Source organism: Salvelinus fontinalis, unplaced genomic scaffold (genome assembly GCF_029448725.1).
Source record: "Salvelinus fontinalis isolate EN_2023a unplaced genomic scaffold, ASM2944872v1 scaffold_0403, whole genome shotgun sequence".
Lineage (NCBI taxonomy): Eukaryota > Metazoa > Chordata > Actinopteri > Salmoniformes > Salmonidae > Salvelinus > Salvelinus fontinalis.
In genome coordinates this window covers 154,740-176,555 of record NW_026600612.1, presented here as the reverse complement: position 1 = coordinate 176,555, position 21,816 = coordinate 154,740, and the positions used below count along the sequence as shown (strand labels likewise).

The 21,816-nt window shown below is 44.5% G+C and overlaps 1 protein-coding gene across 14 annotated transcripts in view; it reads left to right on the top strand.

Moving 5' to 3' along the window:
• Positions 1–1,945: 1,945 nt before the first annotated feature.
• LOC129845919 (lymphoid enhancer-binding factor 1-like) overlaps positions 1,946–21,816 on the top strand; it is a 64,625-nt gene continuing 44,754 nt past the window's right edge. For 4 of the 14 annotated variants that reach the window (XM_055913870.1, XM_055913868.1, XM_055913862.1 and 1 more), the window contains exons 1-3: positions 1,947–3,047; positions 5,163–5,229; positions 6,768–6,895. In XM_055913870.1, coding sequence (XP_055769845.1) covers positions 2,847–3,047; positions 5,163–5,229; positions 6,768–6,895 — 396 coding nt within the window. In that variant the 5' untranslated portion in view covers positions 1,947–2,846. Of the gene's footprint in view, positions 3,048–5,162; positions 5,230–6,767; positions 6,896–21,816 lie in introns of all 14 variants that reach the window. The other 10 variants (XM_055913869.1, XM_055913863.1, XM_055913864.1 and 7 more) reach the window with 4 other exon arrangements.

Sequence of the window (21,816 nt, the reverse complement as noted above, 5' to 3'; positions counted from 1 at the left end):
CTGATTTAAAATGGGAAAAAATCTAATTGCACATGGCAGGCAGGCCTATTCCAAAAAATAAATCCATCATTCTCTTTGGCAGTGGTTCACGCCAGGATATGAACATTTTCGGTTAAAAGTTAGGGGATTTTTTGGGACAAACTAATAGAATTAAAGAACCGTATTCTATAAGGAAGTAGAACCGGCAATTTCTAAGGAATGCAGAGCGGGGAAAGAGAGACAGATGATTGTAAACACGGAAATTCACAGGGTTTCAAACAAGAAATAAAACGTTAGTGGATTTTTAATGAAAGGTTTGGTTGTATTCAGGTCTGTCTGTATGTGTGAAATCTTTCTAATTAACTCACTATGTGTCCGTGTGTATGTGTGTGTGTGTGTGTGTGTTTTCCGCTATACGCTGGAATGCGGCCAGTCTTGGCTCTTTCGAATCCACACTCCGTTCCAAATACAAAGCCTTTGATCTGTTTCGCTGTCTCCTTACCCGGAAGAGAACTCTTGCCTTCTCTCTCAGCTGGGATGAACGCACACGTGGAAATATTGGCCCGGTTCCAGACTCATACCAAATTTAGTCACACAAAGGCGAAGGGAGCGCGAGGGGGGAAACCCGGGATGAAAGAGCCAGCCGCCAGAAAGATCAAAGGATGCTGCGGCTCCGCCCGCTAACCCCACCTCCGTGCTTTATAAAGATCTGCCTTCTACTCCAAAGTTATTCTCACGCAATCTCTCCACACACCAGCGAGCCGCAGCAGCAACACATGACTTTATGTTTTTCTTCTTCTTCTCTCTTTCTTGTTTTGTTTTCTCATTAAACATTTCCGACTCGAAGAAGCCCCATGTTATTAATTTGCTTTATACAACTCTGAGCTGTTGTTTGAAATATAAAGGCTACTGCGCAAACTGTAAAAATAACGATTCAAAACAATCAGATTGCCTGCTGGCTGTGTATTGAAACATTGTGGCTGAGTTATGCCCTATGCAATACATCATGTTCACGAGTAGTATGCATTATATTTCTATCCAGACACTGCAACATTTCTCCATCGTCCAGTGAAATAAAATCTCGACATACTTTGCAGTCTACTTACAGACCGCTGTTTCTCCTCTGAACAACATCACGGTTAAAGCTACTGCAAAATATACAAAAGAGAATATCACCATGATGGTTCAATTGGCTAAATGTGTTACGGGACAATCTATTCAACTCAAAGTAAAGGGGAAATAGTTGTCTTGTTTTATGACTAGGCGAAAATATTGTTTTGTTGATTGGAAAATCTCATATGAGATAACATTATGTAACATATTTTAAATGTACTATTAGGTTCCAAGTAATTGAAAGAACATCCGACAACAATGGACCCTAATTTAGCCAAATTAGTCGATTTTCTATCAATTATGCACGCCCTCTCACTTACCGCTCTGATTAGTGGACCAAAGACAAACGTTTGGTTTATCAAAGTACTTTAAAATACCAATTGACAACTTTAGGAAATAGCCGAGGCTACTATATGGGCTATTTTTGCGCGCGCAAACAAACAAACCAATGGTACTATTGATTCGGCTGTAACATTCTTTGTGCCAACATGCTTTTTAAAATCATGGATTCAGGAACGTTTGCGCACGAATTAAACCACCTTAAAATACACATAGTATTAAATATATAGGCTGTTTATGATATACATGGGCTCCCTAGAACGTTTAAAAAGTAGGAGAAAGGTGATGCATTGCCATGTCATTTGAATTAGTTATCCTCAATCACATAGTCCACAGTGGTCACCATCCCCAACAGTATTTCTGAGTATCCAAACGTCACCCTTTGCTCTTTGTTGTTGTTTTAACGTCATAGTAGTGAATCTGTCTATTATAGCCTCTTAGGCCCTACTCTATCATATGCATAGGCGTCAGCTTCATCACTGCTTCGACCCGCCCCCACTCCTTCCCTGTCTACCCATTTGTTGTGAGCTACAGTATGTATAAATCTCCGTACCCCTCGCTCTCTTAGGAGTATCAATCGGTGTGGTGTCAATCACAGCGGCGGCTCCCCTTTCATCTCGATCCTCCCAGTCGCTGCGAGAGAGAAGGCAGAGAGAGGAGACAGAGGACGGGAAAGGAGAGCTACATTACTTACGGAGCGGTGCTCCAGTTTGAAAGTCGGTCCACAGCGTATCGGTTTATAACGCACTCCTCGATCTTTTATATAGTTTATTACTTTTAATTTAGCCGTTATTCAGTTCAAGGATGTATGTTCATTTTAATAGGGATAGATACGCAGTATTGTTTAAGTGGGGAAAATAAATCGTGTTCTACTTGTGGCAAACAGGCTGCACGAGATTCAGAGACGCATTTTTTAAATGATATTTTTCCTTATTTTTTCTTCACGAAAGGACTGCAACTCTCACAGGACCCCAGAGCGAGGAAATATAAGCAGAGGTTTTTTTCTACATGCACTTTGACCGTTAGCGGAGCTCCCGGGTGTGTGCCCTCCTCTGCCAAATCTGACGGCACATCTGACTCTCGTGATGAGGTTTTGACTTCTGACATTTTAAAGAGCCGAGCTGGCGAGTGCCGCGGGTTGAGCGTGCACTACACATCCGCTTTTGCCGATAACATCTTCAATTTCGAATATTTAGAATCTGAATCATTGTAAGAATCCACAATACTTTGAAAAACAACGACAAAAAAGGATCTCCTGTTAATTTAGCTAAAACAAAAAACGTGATCGCACGCAGTTTCCTCCAGGGTTCCGAGCGCAACACTTCAAGCCGCTTCAAGGAACATTTTTGGTTTCCTTTTGGGGATTTCGATAGTTCCTCCAATTTGGACAGTGCGAGTACTTCGACTGAATCAAAATGCCCCAACTAGCAGGTGGTGGTGGCGGCGGGGACCCTGAGCTTTGTGCCACCGACGAAATGATTCCGTTCAAGGATGAGGGAGACCAAGAACAAATATTCGCAGAACTCAGTCACTCAGAGGAAGACGAGGGAGACTTGGCAGATATCAAGTCATCTTTAGTACATGAGTCAGAGACGAGTCCAAACAGCAATCATGATGTGAGTATTTCCTCTCTTGTACTTAAGTCTAGTGTTACATGTTGCCAAGCCTTTATATAGGCTAGCCTAAATAAATGTCCATCAAATTTCTAACGACAACATATTAATTCAAGTTCACCTGTCTCTAAATAATAGCCCCCATTTCAGGGAAGTCAGTTGGACATTTTATGAAAGCTAAATAAATAAAAGCTGAAAAGCTGATAAAATGACTGGAAATTTGCCCAAAGTATGTTTGGTTTTGTCATAATTAACAAGGCGATGTGTAGCCTAATATTATATGTGTATAATATGACTATTTTAATGTGTAAATAGTAGCCATGTTCTGTTTGTAATCAGTTGTAAACAGAGGCTCATAAATAAATCTGCTGCACGTGGCTGCAGAGCTTTTCAAAACATTGTTGACGAATTATACCAAAGGTCAAAACATACAGAACAATTTAATGTGAGATAATATTTTTCTGCAATTCAGAGAACTTGTTGTACAGTTTTTACGAGGTTATTTGAAATTTTAAATTAAATATTGCACTATAGGTGATGAATTCGTGAATACATTTTGAATTATTTTGTTAGGCCTATTGCAATATTAAATTAGCACTATTGAATTATTATTATTATAGTTATTATTATTATTATTAGTAGTAGTAGTAATATGATTGGTATAACAATCATTGTCTTGATAAAAAAAAACAATATTAGTAAAATGATAACTATGCCTACTTATAATTATTACAGTAACAATAGCAATATTGCTATGGGTTAGGTGATTTAATTAAACAATGTTTCACCAGGTTGGATAATATAGACTATGAATAATATAAAATATTAAAGCGTTTTTGGACAGATCAAATCGTATTTGATATAAAACAAATGTTTGTTTTTTCAAAGGGAAATCCAGATGAAAGCATCTTCGAAGGAAAACCACACCTGACAAAATGTAGCACCTCTAGATTACAGTGACACTCATATTCCCAATGTGAAATAAGGCCAACACATTTCTGTATGTTTTGTGGAGATTATGGCCATTTCATGGAGAGACAACACATTGTTAAAGGACGGAATTAAATTGGGAGGGGGGGAGGGGGGGATTAATGGAAATATTTAGTTTTGATATAGATCGTATTCATATTTGAAATATGAAAGAAATGTCACTGCCACAGTACAGGTTTGAAGGTAATACTGGTAGATATTTTGTTCACATTGCTTATGCATTTAAATAATCTGTCATTCCTTTATCTCAATCATGTATCTAATGCATTTATAAGAGCTGTAACAAGAGTAGCTTACATCGTTTGAGGCTGTGTGATTGTCACATTCCTCCTCAGTGCAGTGAGTTTCATATTCAATAGCAAGTTTAACTTTGTGCCTGAATATATATGTTTTATCTGAGCTAGGCAGCTGTTACTAAGTCTCTAGCTCTGGATGCTGTATGTATACAAAGGTAAACCTAGCGCAATTAGCTGTTGCCATTTGTCATTATCCAATGTTAATGGAATTAGGGTGCCTACTGACTCTGGGCCGAGCTCATATAGTTACAGCTGTCACAGACGCAAATAAGACGGAGGTTGAATGTTAATTGAGAATCCAGTGAAGTTCCGTGACTCTGCTGGAAGCCACCCTCAGGGAAGTGAACTCCAAAAGGAGGTCTTTTCTACGCGTTCCCATTCGAGGGGGGAGGGGGAAAGGAGATGCATGTGGAGGGGTTCACGGTATTTTGGAAAAGCAGTCGACTACACAGTACACATCATCCCCTCTTCTCTATTTTCGCAGTTATTTTGTGCAGAGCACGTTTGTATTGGAAAACATCATAGGCTACCGTGATTCATTTGATTTTGAATTTGGTTGGAGCTTTGGTTAAATTGGTTGGTGAAAATGAAAGCAGACTGATGCAAGTTAATTTGTAAGCTCCTTAAGGACATAAAGCTTAATTAAGTGGCTCGTTGAGGGGTTGATACCGACCGCTCCGTCAACCCTTCTCTCCCCAACGCGCTCGCCTCACTGTGTATGTGTTCTTAAATCCGGGGACAAGCTGAAAGAACAGGCCATAACAGCGTGTGTGTGTGTTGTTGAATTTTTTGACGAATTTAATAACCTAATTTCTGTCTCCGTCTCTCACAGGGAACTAGACAATCCCAAATATCCCAAGACTCATATCATGAAAAACACAGAGACCATCACGATGATGGTAAGTGACACACATCACATTAAATATTATCCTGTCAGTTATCAGCATGTTTTAGAGATCTGCAGTTATATATGGGTCACATTGAGCCAAGATAACGGCACAACATTAAAATCAGTTTCTGGAGGCTTGATTATTGAGAGATTTTTATTTGATTTTTAAAGGAAAGAAAGATGGTAGACAGGAAAAGCTTCTACCCACTTAATTTTCTGTTCAGAACCGATCAGTCACACTATGGTCCTTTTTCTTATCTGACCCCAGTTCATTCTGATGCAGAGATGATATCTGAATTGATTCTAGTCAGGGCATGGACAAACTGAATGGGGAATAAAGTTCTATATGTAAGTCTTTTGTGGTCCGTAGGAAATGTTATTATTTATGCAGAGAATTGTTGAACAATCCCAATGGCTGCGGCCCCTTGCCTGGTCATCAGAAAGATGCAATACTGATGCATTTAAATTGTTACGTTGACATGAATAAAAACCTGTGAAGATAGGCAGTGACTTAAGCATGTGGCTCTCTGATACTAGTAGTGAGTGACACTTAATATTCTCCTTGGCATATTTGTATTTTATTTTGTACACACACTCTCTGTCGCTGTATCTCTCTCTTTGTCTCTCTGTGTCTGTGTGTTTTGTCCTGTACAACATGTTGCTGCTGTGCGACAGCACCAGACCCGTTTGATGTCTTTATTTGGTCCAGGCTGTATTCTGACCCCAGATAGAGCTGCGGGTCATGATTGGAGCTCTGTTCTGTTAAGAGTGGCTCTTCTTTGTTCCCCCAGCAGCCCTGAATAGGACCCCTCAAACCAAACACTCCCTTTCCCCACAACAAGCCCATGTTGCTATCAATCTACCAGACACACACACCACCCCCCTCCCCAGAAAGCGACAACCAACAGCCACCAAATAGTTTGTCGCGAGTTTCTATTCAGGCAGGGGGACGGACCCGAACAAATGCTCTCTCTTTAGGTCAGAGGCGTGGGGAACAGTAGGGGCGTCTCTTGTTTTGACACAGTCTGTATGTTCCTCCTAATTGACGCTAATTGGCACGGAGGGACGCCATTGTTGCTCTGTATAGTGCAGCCCTCCTCTCCCCTTTCTCCAAGACATGAGAGACAAAAGACTGGTGAAACGGGGGGCGCCGGGTCACAGCGGTCGACAGCGATATCATTACGCCATCAAGAGGCATGCATGGAGCGATGATGCGATGGTCACAGTGCTAGACTGACCCAGTGCTGTTAGAAACTGTAACTTGGCAATGACCATTCACATGTAACTGTATTAATAGGCTATAAACTCGAGGAGATTTCCCCAATGACTCTGAACTGCTGAAGTTATGATGGCGGTGAATATTGCTGTTATGTTACTTGATCAGACTGTTGCTTAGAGATGCTATTCTATATAATGGATCCAAATCCAAATGGAGATGAATGTGCTTGACTCAAGTTCTCTAACAAATCTTCCATTTAATGATCGTAAATGTACGATTTGCACCAAGCCTCAAGTTCACACTTTTCTGTCTCTTGGGCCCGTTTCCAGGGAAACACCTAGACATGTACAACAAAGGTCATCCGTACTCTGGATACCCAGGTTACATCATGATGACTAATATGAACAACGACTCCTACATGAACAACGGCTCCCTGTCGCCGCCCATGCCCAGAACGGTGAGTCCAGTTTCACTATACCTCCATCAATCAATCACTTCCACCCATCTGTCAAGTTTGTGCATTTTCACTGCGTCAAGTTTGATTCGATCTTAAATACTTAACCAGGTCTAAACCCCTAAAAAAGAGCTTAACCTGGGATTTATTTTCAAATATACCTGTATATGAACATTTCCATTAATCTTTTCTAACATCGTTTCAACTCTAGAATGTTCTTTGCCTCTCTTCGACCGCCTTCCTAGTGTGATGTAGCCGGTTTGTGATAGCCGTATATAACATGCCCCTGTAATGTTGTGATGATCTGTCCCCTTGGCAACCACGTGATCTAGTCTCCCCCACATGCCTCTCATACTTTCCAGCAGATGAACGACATGTATATGATGTATGATTTCTCGCGTCTTGTTAACTGAATCAATGTCTGTTTACATATGGACAGTAAGCCCAGCGGTTACGCTGACATGGTCGCGGAGGCCTAACGGCAACATCCCATCTGAAGAGGGAGTTTGCGGAAATAGCCAGGGTTGCCGTATGTCACCATGCTTGTAGTCCCTATAACATAACAGTATTAATTTCAGGCTGTAGGCCTGGTGGCTGGCTTCCTGTGTCTGTCTCTTTTTGAACATTAGCAGCAAGACAGACGCAAAACGCCAGGGCATGCCAGCAGCTGTCCACCCTAATCCTGTTTGGTGTGTGTGTGTGTGTGTGTGGGGTGGAGTTGTGTGTGGTGAATACACCCAGTCTCGCTATGGCTCGGTGCCTCCCAAAGCCTGTCCCCGCACCCTGCTAGCACATAGACTACAGGACACAGACATGCACGCATTGTTCAAGGACCAAAGACTCTGGCTTATGTCTGCCTGTGTGTCTGACTTGGTTTCATCATGAAATTCACTTGAAGGGTTTGAAGTCTGTTTAGCGACTGTGTGAATATGTCTGACAATACAAAGTGAATGGTGTTCTCATCTCGTGGCAGCGGTACCCACTTTGCTCTTGTATAGGAGTCCTCGACCGTAGATATTTTTTCAGACAATTTTCCGCTCCAATATAATTGTTTTGGATACTTATGGAATGGATACCTTCTCAAGGACTGAGGGGCTTCCACCCAACCTTCTTTAAATAAAGAAATTACTCCTGTTATTTGGCCCCTCCTCTCGCTGCCTGGACCGTTTTAAACACTCATTTCCGTGGTTGCCGCCCACTTTTTGTTTTGCCAAATTTCCCCATCTTCAATAAATCCTTAGTCGATTTTATGTACGTTTCTCTCACTTATCCAATAAAATGGATACGGTTGGTGGCGGTGCAGTCATGGAAGTTGGAACACAAGTCTTCTCTTCTAGTCTGATGTGAAACGTGTATGTGCTGCCTGACTGTTGATTGGATGGATGTGAAACGTGTATGTGCTGCCTGGCTGTTGATTGGCTGGATGTGAAATGTGTGTGCTGCCTGGCTGTTGTATCAAGCCTGCCGGCCACCGCAGCCACAGTATCTGCAGGCCTAGGATCAGTTTTCACCCAGATCAAAGGCACGTTCTCTCCCTTTCTTCCCTCCTCCCTCCCTCCCTCCATCCCCCTCTACAGTTTAGATTGATTTTCATTGGCCATGGCATTCCTGTGCATGAGGCCCAACTGACAGAGCTGTTCAGAGTTGCTGATTGTCAGCAGATTTTTGGGAGGGAAGCAAGGCGTGAGCTGTAGGACCTCTAAGGAGTTGTACTAGATCTTTAAAAGGAGAAGGAATGGAAGTCCTTGGTTTGAGGAGTTCAGCTGCGCATAGGGTTAGTGTGGTGGAGTCACCACGACCAGTAGCACATATGGAGATTGTCTCTGTGCAGTTGATTCAATAAAGTTCTGTGGAAGGACGAGAGGATCTCAGTTGGATGTTAGATATCCCTTCATTTCTGGAGGTGGTAGTCCAGGTTTAGACTGCAGTTGAGGTCTTTTTTATTTATTTATTTAACTAGGCAACTCAGTTAAGAACAAACTCTTATTTACAATGACGGCCTACCGGGGAACAGTGGGTTTAACTGCCTTGTTCAGGGGCAGAACAACAGATTTTTACATTGTCAGCTCAGAGATTCGATCCAGCAACCTTTCGATTACTGGCCCAACGCTTTAACCACTAGACTACCTGCCGCCCTAGGTCTAAAGTTTACATGGTGAAATGAAAATGAATGCCTCATTATTATTATTATTATTCTGCTCTTTATTATAACATATAAAGTGAGGGTTGTGTCATATTAGTGTTTTCTACTTGGCCATGTCATTGTCAATACAGAGGTTACACTTTGTAGCAGTATATGTTGGCTCTTGGTTGGTGTGGTTTGTTCCAGAGGAATCCATTGAAAACCCTGCCTGCCACTATTTAGTCTACCCAGAAGCCCAGTGAAGTAAATACATTTACTATTTTGTTTAAAGTGTTATCTACAGTTATACTGTATATTGATGTCAGTGAGAACTGTAGTGACGTGTTCTCGTGTGTGTGTGTGTGTGTGTGTTCTTCGAGTCTTCACATATAGGGTCGTGTGAGGTTTGACTGTTGCATATTGGATTATTTAAAGTGACTGTGCGTGTGTGATGGCTCATATTTCCAGCTCCCATGGCCAGAGGGCCGGACTGTACAGAACTCTGGGAAGAGAAGGGGGATTGTGTTCCCTACTCTGGCCTCTGTTAAGTCTTTGTGAAGACCACGCTCGATGTCTGGATGGGCTGGCAGCTTGGAGTCAAGCTCTCACATCTCTCTGGCTAAAACCTCGGACTTATCGAGCTAACACATTCCTGTATGTGCGTTAACTCGACCGCTCTGTTTTCTGACTGTAGAAAGTGTATGTAGAACTTGTGCACTGGAGTCAATGAGAAATGCTATTTGAGTCGTTGTAGCAGATGTATAGCTTCAGGATTACTGTGGTTTAATAGAATGCTCCTCTCTGGATCCAGTCATAGTTTAAACTTCTGTCACCTTCTCATCAAACATCTGAATTTGAGCATGACAACTTTTAACTTGTAACCACCAAGCCTGTAACGGTGGAAGCCATTTTCACACACTACCTTACTTTAGAACTATAACTTTGAATCCACTAGCTCGTTCCGAGCATAAGTCCAGGCTCTCCAAACATCCAGTCCCCAGCCTGTCAGTGCAGCAGTCGGGGAAGATGGAATCGCCATAGCTGATTTTAAGCTGGGCTTTTGGTGTGCAGAGAGCTGAGCGAACCATTTGCTGCCCCTCCCAGGCCATACCTCCCTCCCCCTGTCTTCCCCCTCGGTGGCGGGTCCTTGTCGTGTGTGAGAGCCCGTGGGGGGAGACTGCGGTTCCCCTTTGATGTCAGCGAGAACGTGACGGATCTCCTTGGCGGCATTGCGCGGCCGTGTGGAATCACTAACCCGGGCTTACCTAACGGGATTGACCGCGCACCCCTTTTCTCGCTTACGTCCCAAATGGAACCCTATTCCCTATATAGTGCACTACTTTAGACCAGGCCCCATAGGACTAGTCAAAAGTAGCACACTAATAATAGGGTGCCATTTGAGACGTACCCCTCGTCATCCCCAGTGCCATGTGTATCTGTCCTCACAGTCTCAAACCCTGGCCCCATTCAGCACCGATCCCTGTTATGAGAATACTACATTTCCCAGGAGCCCTTCATGTCCACACGCAGTGTAGTCTGCGGTAACGTGCGGCGCCATGTGTAGTTCTTTATCCACGACTGCGGGGTTGTAAAGCGGTTCGAGGCGCTGAATCGAGCAGAGCGTTTTGTTGTGATTTGTGAAGCAGCTGGGATCTATTTGATGTGTGAGTCTGCCGCTGGATGTCGTTGCCTAAAATTGGCCTACAAACAATATTACTATATTTTGTGACCAAATATGACATTTTGAAAACAGTCAATTATTTGAAGTTTTTAAAAAACATTTTTGTGGAAGGGGGGGGGTTAAATTTCAAGGATCACCAGAGGATTATTGCAGCATTGATGTCATCTGCTGTGCAGGTCTGACAAAGAGCATGGTGTGTGTGTGTGTGTGTGTGTCTGTCTGTCACACTGTGCAGACCTCACAGAAAGCTCCAGCGTCCTCCCACCCTTTGTGTGCTTCTGGGTCTCAGCTCTTTATAAACAGTATCATTGACACGGAGCGTGCGTCAAACTACTGTACTGTATGGTACATGGCGAGGAGGCTGGTCGACACATTTATTCCATATGGCGTTCCCTCCACGGTAATGATTCCATGTGGTTGCAATCCCCTTATCAAAGTCTTTCATCTTGTTAAGTGGAGCTGGGAGGAATTATCCTCTCCCTAAATTGAAACGACTGGTGTTTTTTCCCCTTTCTCTCCCTGTAAGATGAGAAGACAAAATAAGTCCAGGCAGGATGCACCAAGTGTTCACATAACGTGGTGTGAATTTGTGTTACGACGCTGACGGACTGTGGGACTGTGTATGTTGGTCGCTCATGTTTTGACTATATGGACAGTGTGTCATGTTTTTTTAACTTGAAACTTGTAACAGAGCATTGTGGGAATATGGTAAAACATCTATCGTATTGTGTGTGTGTGTGTGTGTGTGTGCGTGTGTGCGTGTGTGTGTGTGTGTGTGTGTGTGCATATTTGTGAGTGTTTGTTTTCATGTGCTCTCTCATGCTCTCACCAAAACGAGACTGTCATCATAGCCGAGGACATCACAACACTCTAGCCCTCCTCTCTTCTCCCTCGTTCATCCATCCTACTGAGGGATGAACGAGATGATGGATGAACACGGTGATGGATGAACACTCTAGCCCGTCTCTGCTCCATGGAGCCAGCCAGCCTGCACAGGCGAGGCCGGGCCCCAGCCACAGCACCTGCTGAGTGGGGCCTCACTCTCACCGCCTCATGACCACCAGGGGATACGGAAAGGAGGGGACAGGCGTGTGCTTGAGTTGGGGTGTGTTGGGTGGGTGGGTGGGAGTGGAAGGTTAGAGAGGATAGTGGCTTTTTTCGTTGTCTCCGTGGGGCGTCGGTTGTCGTCACTCCAGCTTGTTGTTTTGACTCCCGGGTCCGCAGAAGGGCCCCCGGCGAAAGTCCCTCCACTCCCCAGGCTGCGTGGCTCCTGTTGAAGCCACTCTGTGGGAGCTCAGTTCGGCACACAGGGACCAGAGCCCGACTCCTAGCCTCCCTCCACCACCTAAACACTGCTGATAAGACTGGCTCCACCACAAAGCCAAGACGCCAAGCAAAACACTGTTGTTTTTCCACATTGACGCGCTTCAACTGGAGATGAATGGGGAGGCTTTTGAAGTGGTGTAGCTGAAACCCTTTTGATGCCATTCGTTTTATTTAGTCCCCAAATAGTTCTTCACTGTCGCAACATTATCATAAAATCATCCCTTTTTTAGTTTAGTGAAAACCAGGTCTATATTTGGTGCTTTGTGCCATGTAGTTCAGGCAGTAACTGTGACCGGGACAATGGGAGCTGCAGGGGTGAAACACTGAGTGTAACTCCTCCCAGCGCTCCGTACTTCAGAGAGAAGCAGCAAACAGCTCTGACTTGTCCTAGTGTGACGGCCTTGATCAATAGCCGCTCTGTTACCGTCAACTTACTCTTGTTTTTTTCCCTCCTTTATATTTTTCAGAAGCTCATTATTTCTTTGTGTGTGCTGTGGTGGGTGTGAGAGCTAAAGAGACTCACATGCTCTGTGTGTGTGTGTATCTGACAGCACTGAAAGATGAATGCTCCTCAGTGTAGAAGGTTGGGTATAGGGCCGGTATAGTTACTGTACAAGCTGTTAAATGGATAGATGGATATAGCTCTCTTTTCCCCCCTTCTTTTTGTATTTTTGCTTTTGCTAGCGCACAACGAATGCGTCATTTATTTCTCCCTTCTTAACTATTTCCAACATATACTGTACATACACTGTACATATACTGGCTGGAGTGTGAGAGCGACCGAGCGCGTGCGCAGACATATTTCATTATAATGCATTCAAAATGCATTCAACTGACTAGGTATCCCCCTTTCTCTTTCCTTTCTGTTGGAGCTTGCAGAGCTGGGGTGGACAGGAGGAGGGGTTTGCTGTCAATTCATTTTGTGTGGTCTTGGCTATAAAAAATAAAATTAAAAAACAGCTCTTTGAATGGTCTTTAATTTTTGGGAAACCCATAAAAGTTTGCCGCTCCTTTGATATCGGCCTCGGAATTGAAAACAAATGCAGCATTCTCCCCCCTTCTCATTTCAACTGCCCTGTTATGGAGTTGTGAAGAGAAAACATCAGCCGTAGATCTCTTTCTCTCCCTCCTTTTCCATCCCCCCCATTTCCCTTTCCCCTCTCTCCTGCCTTCTCCCTCTCCCCCACTCCCTCTCTTTTTCCTCCCCCTTGTTTTTGAAGAAACCTACAGGGGGGGGGGGGGATCACTGATGTCAAAGTAAAAACCAAGAGCATTAAGAGAACTGGCAAAATGCAATACAGCTGCAATCCGACATGACGCTGGAAAATAGGTCTGAGGAGTAGAGAGCCTCCCCGTATCCGTATTCCCAGGGTGCACAACTGCTCCCGGCCTCGGCTTTGATCTCTTCAAAGCCTCCTACTAGCTGGAGAGTCTTGGCTGCTGCTCACGCTGGAGCGCCGGAGAAGGGGAGAGAGGGAGGAGGGGTGTATGCATGTCGGAGGGGAAGAGAGGAGAGGGGGGGGGTCGTCTTTTCCTTTCCAGGGCTGAAATCAATCACAGTGCCGAGGCAATTATGTGTAATTCAACAGGGCCAGATTAGTAACTCTGTTACCTGAGTGACTGACTGCGTGTCTGTAATCTCAGAGACTCACTGACTGGCCTTCGCCAGCCAGCCAGGAGAAGTCACCACTGGGTCACGGACATGGGAGGGAAGGAAGTAAGGCGAGGGAGAGGTGCTGAAAAGCAGGCCGCCATGCCGCCGTCCAGCAGAGCAGAAAATCGGGCCACAATGGAGTGATTACACTTGCAGATGTAGCCATATTTATGACTGAGGCGAGCGGAGGGAGAGAGGGAGGGGGAGAGAGGCAGGCAGTGATTGCCATGGAGCTCTAGCTAGCTTCGTCTCTCTAACGAGCCCTGTTCCCTTTGTGTTGGGGCTCGTGCCTGGTGTCGCCCCCTCACCACCGACCCGCTGCTCCCTCCGTCCCCCTTCAGTGCCATATCTCTACCCCTCATGCCTGGCGCCTCGGATGGCCCCCAAATGCCAGGCTTGGCCCAGGCTCGCACCCCGGGCACCCAATTTGCCGTGGCTGGAGAGAGGAGCGCGGCTGGAGAGATAGTCTGCATGGCTGCGGGTCACAGAGAGAAGAGGAAAGCAGAGTAGAATGGGACTACTGCCTCTCTCTTTCTCTCTCCGCTCTCTTGCTATGGGTCTGGGCCATACCACTGCTACAGTATGCAACACACACCACGGCACTTAGCAGCAGGTCTTGGGTCCTGGGTCATGTTTTGTTGGGGAACGATGCTGAAATGATGTGAATCTTTGCCTCTTCTGAAGTGATGATGGCTACCTGATTCTGATTAGTGTTCTGTAACCACTAGAAATGACAAACATCGCAATATACCAGCCGTCTATTATTGGAACAGATGACCTCATTTAAAGGGAAAGATATTCTTTCTTTCTCATGAAGACGAAAACAGCTCTTTTGTTTAGCTGTGCTCGGCGGAGAGTCACTTGATGCAGGGTGATGAAACCCATAAAGATATCCAGCAAGAGTGTGTTTGTTCATCTGATGAGCTACACTCTGTTCTCCTCTCCTCCCTCCTCTCGCCTCTACTTCCTTTGATCATCATTTTCATCTGGGGCTAGTCTGGTGGTGATGGAAGGGAAGGCTGTTATTTTCTCCTGGGGATATACACACACACACATTAAGGACATTAGATTTACACTAGTGTTAAGACAAGGAGTGGAGTAGAGCTGGGCCGATATGGACAAAAATCCATATTACGGCAAATCGACTGAATTCTCATGATAAAGACCAATTGAGCGATGCGTGTACAACATTAACGCACACCAAAGTTATTTTTGGACATTTATATTACCCGTAACTGCTTTTACTACTACTTTGGATGTTGTAGCTATCAATTGTCCCATTTAACAGTCATCCATATTAGCATTTAACACATTTCTCTAGTTGGGCCCTCGAAGGTTATTTATCCTAATGAACGATATCAGCCAAATGTCCACGATAAGTGGTTGGTTTGGTCAGTGTCGATCATTTTCGGTTTATCGTCCCAGCTCTAGAGTGGGGGTACCAGTGATGATATGATGACATTGTTTTATAAAGACAAACTGAAATGGTGATTAAATGAAACGGAGTGGATTGACTAGGAACTAAGTCTTGACTAGGAACTAAGTGTTGACAATCTTGCTATTCTGTATTGAAAATATTGGAAATACATGTTTTGATTTAGAATTATTGATAGGTAATGCAGACAAGGATTGAGCTCTAAAATGAGAAAATTCAAGGGAGCTACAGTGAAAAAAATGCCTCAGTTGGTGTGGCGTCTGTCTGTCTGCCCAATCTCCCCACCCCAGTACATAGACCCTCAGTTTTGCTCGGGGAACCAGGTGAGACTTTTCATGTCTCCCGTTAGGAGAGACTTCAGAGGGACGTTCTCGGCTTTGAGCTCCCCGTCATCAAACAATGCATCCAAATATCAAATCGATCCAGAGCCCCGACCTCCTCCCCCTCTGCCCCCCGACACGCACCTATCTTTGAGATGAAAGGGGACGAAAAAAGCAAGTGACCCCCCCACCTCCCATCCCTCCTCCTCATCCCCCTTTTCCGCCACCAAGAAAAGAGGAATCAAGATGGGCGCCTTGGTGGAGAGAGGGACGCTTCAACTGCTATTAAATCGCACGCCACCCTTCATGTGAGCCCTATACACAGACAGGGTCTTCGTTCTGTACTATAAGAATGATGGGATATGACAGTTTCATAGACGTTTCACCGAGATTCTTTGACTTCATAAAAGTCCACGGCGCACCAAGCCTGGCTTTGGTTATTTCCTATCTCTGATATGGCAGGAGATCTGGAAAGAGGTGTGAACGAATGCTAGGCTAGTCGCCCACCGGAGTGTTGCGTTCTCTTTGTGTTCCTGTGTATAGACCATGTTCAGACCACAGAAGCGTTTGAGCATTGTAATGGTTTAATGCAATTACATATTGGGGTGCTATTCATGAGTCGGTGATCTCTGTTGATCTCGCGCTATCTCTCGCCATGCTGGAAGAGAGACACTACGATTGGCTCATTCGAGATAGGCCTTGTAGTGTAAAGAGTGACGATTGGTCTGATGGAAACATAGCTACCACTAAGTCTAAAATTAGTCTCTGATACACAAAGGAAATACTGTACTAGTCCATTATTTTCAAGAGCCACATAAAATGGAATTGAATTCTAACTGTGTTGTGTTCATTTTGTTGTCATTCTGCATCTATTTCAAGTGTGGTGTCAGATGAATGAATTGTGCTCTCGAGGCTACATGTGTTGGGCTCGGGCCCATGCAGTTTCTTTCTTTACAATCAGGATTTGAATATATCATGACAATGTAAGGCGATTACCATTTCTTAAGGGGTGGTTGAGAGAAAGGTCCGACCGTTGTTAGGGACCATGTTTTAACACGGTCATTGTTTTGGTTTGCCTTACGTCTCTACAAAAGCGTCTCACAAAAGTAACCAATAGGGGCGGAGCTTTTCTTGTGATTGGGTTGATCCTGGAAAGGCTGGCTGAAGTGTTCCCTCGTGCGCATTGCAAATGGCAACCTATTCTCAATATAGTGCACTAATTTTGACCAGAGCCTCAGGGGCCTTGTTAAAAGGTAATACACTATAAAGAGGATAGGGAGTCATTTAGGACGCAGGCCTAGTCATACATGAGTGGAGAATAGCCATTTGTTCCGAGGGGATTACGCCTTTTAGAATAGCTTTGTTTTCATTCAGATCTGAGGAGACTAGCCGTGTGTGTGTGTGTGTGTGTGTGTGTGTGTGTGTGTGTGTGTGTGTGTGTGTGTGTGTGTGTGTGTGTGTGTGTGTGTGTGTGTGTGTGTGTGTGTGTGTGTGTGTGTGTGTGTGTGTGTGTGTGTGTGTGTGTGTGTGTGTGTGTGTGTGTGTGTGTGTGAGAAGCTGAAAATGTGGCGTTTTAATGACTAATTCCAGGCTGAAAAGCAGGTGTTTAGTGTCTCACCGGTTAATCCTTTAAAAAGGAGAAGTTGCACCTAAACAACAGCTGGGCTGCTAGTCGGACCTATTGTACTTCTGTCCTTTACTTTATAAAAGACAAGAATGGTTTGTAACCAGATCCACAATGATGAATGCTTTGGCTTATAGTAACGATGACTGGGCTTACAACTCTATATCTTGATGCAGGGGTAGAGAGTAAGATATAAATATAGTAGTTTAAATCCCCTTATGTAGAAACACCCACATTTTTATCAAAACATGCATTTAAAAAAAAATGTTGACTGACTTTGTCAGTTTGCCCTTTATATTTGATGACGAAGCTGAAATGACTCACTATAGGTAATCCAATAGCCTGCTGAAGTCTATTACCTGGCTATTAGCTGCCTATCCAGTGGGAGTAGACGACTAGGAGGTGTTGGTCTTCAAAAAGCAGAGGTGCGCTGAGGTGAAAAGGCCATTGATCATGTGACTATGGGGTCAAAAGTTCACATGTAAGATCGCTAGGACACAGGCGTCGTGGCTCTGGGGAAGAATGGATCCTCTGAGTTGCTATGGTTAAAACAGGAGCAAAATGCTGGTCAGCAAAACTATTTTTAATGTAATATTCATTAATATACAATAGGTGTGCATACAACACATTTTTGTACATTAGTATATGTATGGACATCATATTTCACTGCGTTTTTAGATTAGTAATATAAATATATATTAGCAGACACACAGTTGGCTCACTCTGTTGCTCTGTTGTCATTGAATTTAGATACCTGCCACTGTGCCAGAGTGTTTACTTCCCCAAGGTTGTGTTTGTGTGTTTGTGTGTGTGCGTGTGTGTGTGTGTGTGTGTGTGTGTGTGTGTGTGTGTGTGTGTGTGTGTGTGTGTGTGTGCGCACGAGTGAAACTAGGTCAGTACACTCCCCAGCTCAAGCGGCACCCATTCAAATCATTCACCCCTGATACACGCTCCTCTCCTCAACGCGTGCCGTTTCAAACCATCCTCGTAAACATTCACTCCCCGCCAGCCTGTCGCCATCTGCCCCCCACTGGTTCTCACCTTTTCCATGACACCATGGCTAAGCTAACTACCCTTTCCCTCAATGGCTAGTGTTTTCTAGTTAGCATGGAGCTGGTTAGCGCTGTCAAAGAGGACTACTGAGTCAGTGGCACTGAGTCACCAACTGAATTCTGCTCTTCCCAGAGTACCCCTGAAGTACCCCATCATTTTACCAGTAGGTCTCATTATTCTTCTCAAGTACAGTGGGAACCACTATACTTAGAGATGTTAGGCTAGTGTTACTGTACGAGTTATTATGAAGCTAACGTGTTGAGGGGGAACTGCTACCTGCCTACAGCTCTCAATATCACATGTTAGTTACTAGTTAGCATGGAGCTAGCTAGCGCTCTGAGAGGGGTCTGCTTCCTGCCTACAGCTCTCAATATCACATGTTAGTTACTAGTTAGCATGGAGCTAGCTAGCGCTCTGAGAGGGGTCTGCCAGCTGACTGCTGCTTCCAGCGCTCTCCTCCACAGGTAGAGCCAGGCACAAAGACCCCCACCACTCCAGTCAGACTCCATTCTCCCGCCTCAACGCTGAGCTCCCAAATCCAAACTGACAGCCATTCATGCCCAGAATACCTGGCTGAGAGCGAGGGAGGACACACTATCTAGGTGTAGCAGGCAAATCCTCTCTTGTTCCTTGGTTTCTAAAACGTGGCGCATGAGGCTGACTTTCTCAGCACTTTTTCTGCCAATCATTCTGTGGTGTTTTTCTCTCTTTTCTCTCCATTTCCCCCTTCTGTTATTGTGTTGTGAAGACTCAGGCTTGGGTTTAAGCGAGCGCTAAACATTAGCTTGCGCTGCGTTTTCATTTGTGTGCCTCTCTAAGGGTCCTGGCTCGCTAGCGTTCGTTGTTGTGAATGTGGCGATAACTTGGCATGAATGTAGCAACTCGGCAGTCCAAAAGGTTTCTAGTGATATACCATGCAGTGTGTTCATGCAGCAGTGGGGTAGTAGCTAAAAATGGATCGACGAGGAGAAAAAAAAAACTTGCCGTTTGATTCAATAAGAAAAATAAAGAGCTGTGCCGGATTCGGGTGCACAACTTCTACTTGTTGTCAGCTTTACCGGTTACCCGATTCAGACCAGAGGTCTCTAGAGTTCCATTTCTCTCCATCACCTCATTAGAAACTCATTAGAAACCAGTATTTCTGTCATCTTAGCTGATATTGTAGCCAACTACATGAAAAAATGTACACTCGATTTTAGATTTCACTCTATAAAAAAATGTGTTGTGGGGATCCCTAGATAGTCAATCACAGTTTTGCTTGACATTTTAGGTGAAGTGGGTGTGTGGGAGAGTTTGTGTGTTCTTCCTCTCCAATAAACTCTGCCAGGAAGAAGATCTGCAGTCTGTTGTGTGACTCATTCATTGTGGGGGTTTTCCACTGTGTTTGCCTGGGCTCGTACATGATAAGTGGCGATTACGTTATATAGGTAACAAAAGAACGTACGTGTGTGTGTGTGTGTGTGTGTGTGAACATGCTTGCTGGTCTTGGTCAAGCTGGTAGGGGGTAGCCAGGCCTGCTGACAGTGGCACTTCAGTGGAATGTTTGCCCTTTCCTCAGCTCTTTGATGTGACCAGGTCCTGCTGTGATAATGAGGCCTGCACCCCGCCGCAAGGTGAACATCCTGCAGGGTGCCCCGGGCTCTGCCAAAACACACCCAGTCCAACCCCCACATAACGCTCTGTCAACCTTCACACAACGCCCCGACAACCTTCACACAACTACCAGGCAAGGCACTAAAAGGCTTCAAAACATTGGCCCAGCATTGCCTCCCCACACACACACACACACACACGCACGTGCACACACATGTGCACCCACACACACACCCACAACACATCGCTCAAACAAACTTCACACATCCACCAAAAATCCCACCCCTGAGCTTCAAAACATTGGTCCATCCCCCCCACACAACGTCAACACAACCCAAACACAACTTTCACATAACTCAACCACCATTGAGCTTCAGAACATTGGCCCAACCCATACACACATCTTTCCCCAGATATTGCCCTACCTCCACAGAACCATTCTGAAGTCTCTAAACTCACATCCACCTCTCACCTGAAACAACCTCTAACCACCCCTTATTAAAGATGCACTCCAGTCTCCTTTTCACCTCAGCTGATTTACCTAACAAAAGGCCCATCTCAATAGGTAGTCCAGGTATGACATGATATGGCACTAGTGGGGAGGGGTGGGCCTTTCCTCTTCTGTTCTCTATGCTCCTCTATAGTTCCCACAAGCAAGAGGGGTGGCCGATGACGACAGAGTAAACCCATAAGAGAAACTCCTTGAATGGCCAACACTTGCAGTTGTAAAAAAAGAACACAATTTTGCTCAAAATACTTCAGTGTACAGTTGAAGTCAGACGTTTACATACACTTAGGTTGGAGTCATTAAAACTAGTTTTTCAACCACTCCACAAATTTCTTGTTAACAAACTATAGTTTTGGCAAGTCGGTTAGGACATCTACTTTGTGCATGACACAAGTAATTTCTCAAACAATTGTTTACAGACAGATTATTTCACTTATAATTCACTGTATCACAATTCCAGACATCATTTGAGTCAATTGGAGGTGGACCTGTGGATGTATTTCAAGTCCTACCTTCAAACTCAGTGCCTCTTTGCTTGACGTCATGGGAAAATCTAAAGAAATCAGCCAAAACCTCAGAAAAAAATTGTAGACCTCCACAAGTCTGGTTCGTCCTTGGGAGCAATTTCCAAACGCCTGAAGGTACCACATTCATCTGTACAAACAATAGCATGCAAGTATAAACACCATGGGACCACGCAGCCGTCATACCGTTCAGGAAGGAGACGTGTTCTGTCTCCTAGAGATGAAAGGACTTTGGTGCGAGAAGTGCGAATCAATCCCAGAACAACAGCAAAGGACCTTGTGAAGATGCTGGAGGAAACAGGTGCAAAAGTATCTATATCTACAGTAAAACGAGTCCTATATCAATATAACCTGAGAGGCCGCTCAGCAAGGAAGAAGCCACTGCTCCAAAACCGCCATAAAAAAGACAGACTATGGTTTGCAACTGCACATGGGGACAAAGATCATACTTTTTAAATGTCCGCTGGTCTGATGAAACAAAAATAGAACTATTTGGCCGTAATGACCATCATTATGTTTGGAGGAAAAAGGGGGAGGCTTGCAAGCCGAAGAACACCATCCCAACCGTGAAGCACTGGGGTGGCAGTATCATGTCGTGGGGGTGCTTTGCTGCAGGAGGGACTGGTGCACTTCACAAAATAGATGGCATCATGAGGGAGGAAAATGATGTGGCTATATTGAAGCAACATCTTAAGACATCAGTCAGGAAGTTAAAGCTTGGTCGCAAATGGATCTTCCAAATGAACAACGACCCCAAGCATACTTCCAAAGTTTTGGCAAAATGGCTTAAGGACGACAAAGTCAAGGTATTGGAGTGGCCATCACAAAGCCCTGACCTCAATCCTATAGAACATTTGTGGGCAGAACTGAAAAACGTATGCGAGCAAGGAGGCCTACAAACCTGACTCAGTTACACCAGCTCCGTCAGGAGGAAGGGGCCAAAATTCACCCAACTTATTGTGGGAAGCTTGTGGAAGGCTACCCGAAATGTTTGACCCAAGTTAAACAATTTAAAGGCAATGCTATCAAATACTAATTGAGTGTATGTAAACTTCTGACCCACTGGGAATGTGATGAAAGAAAT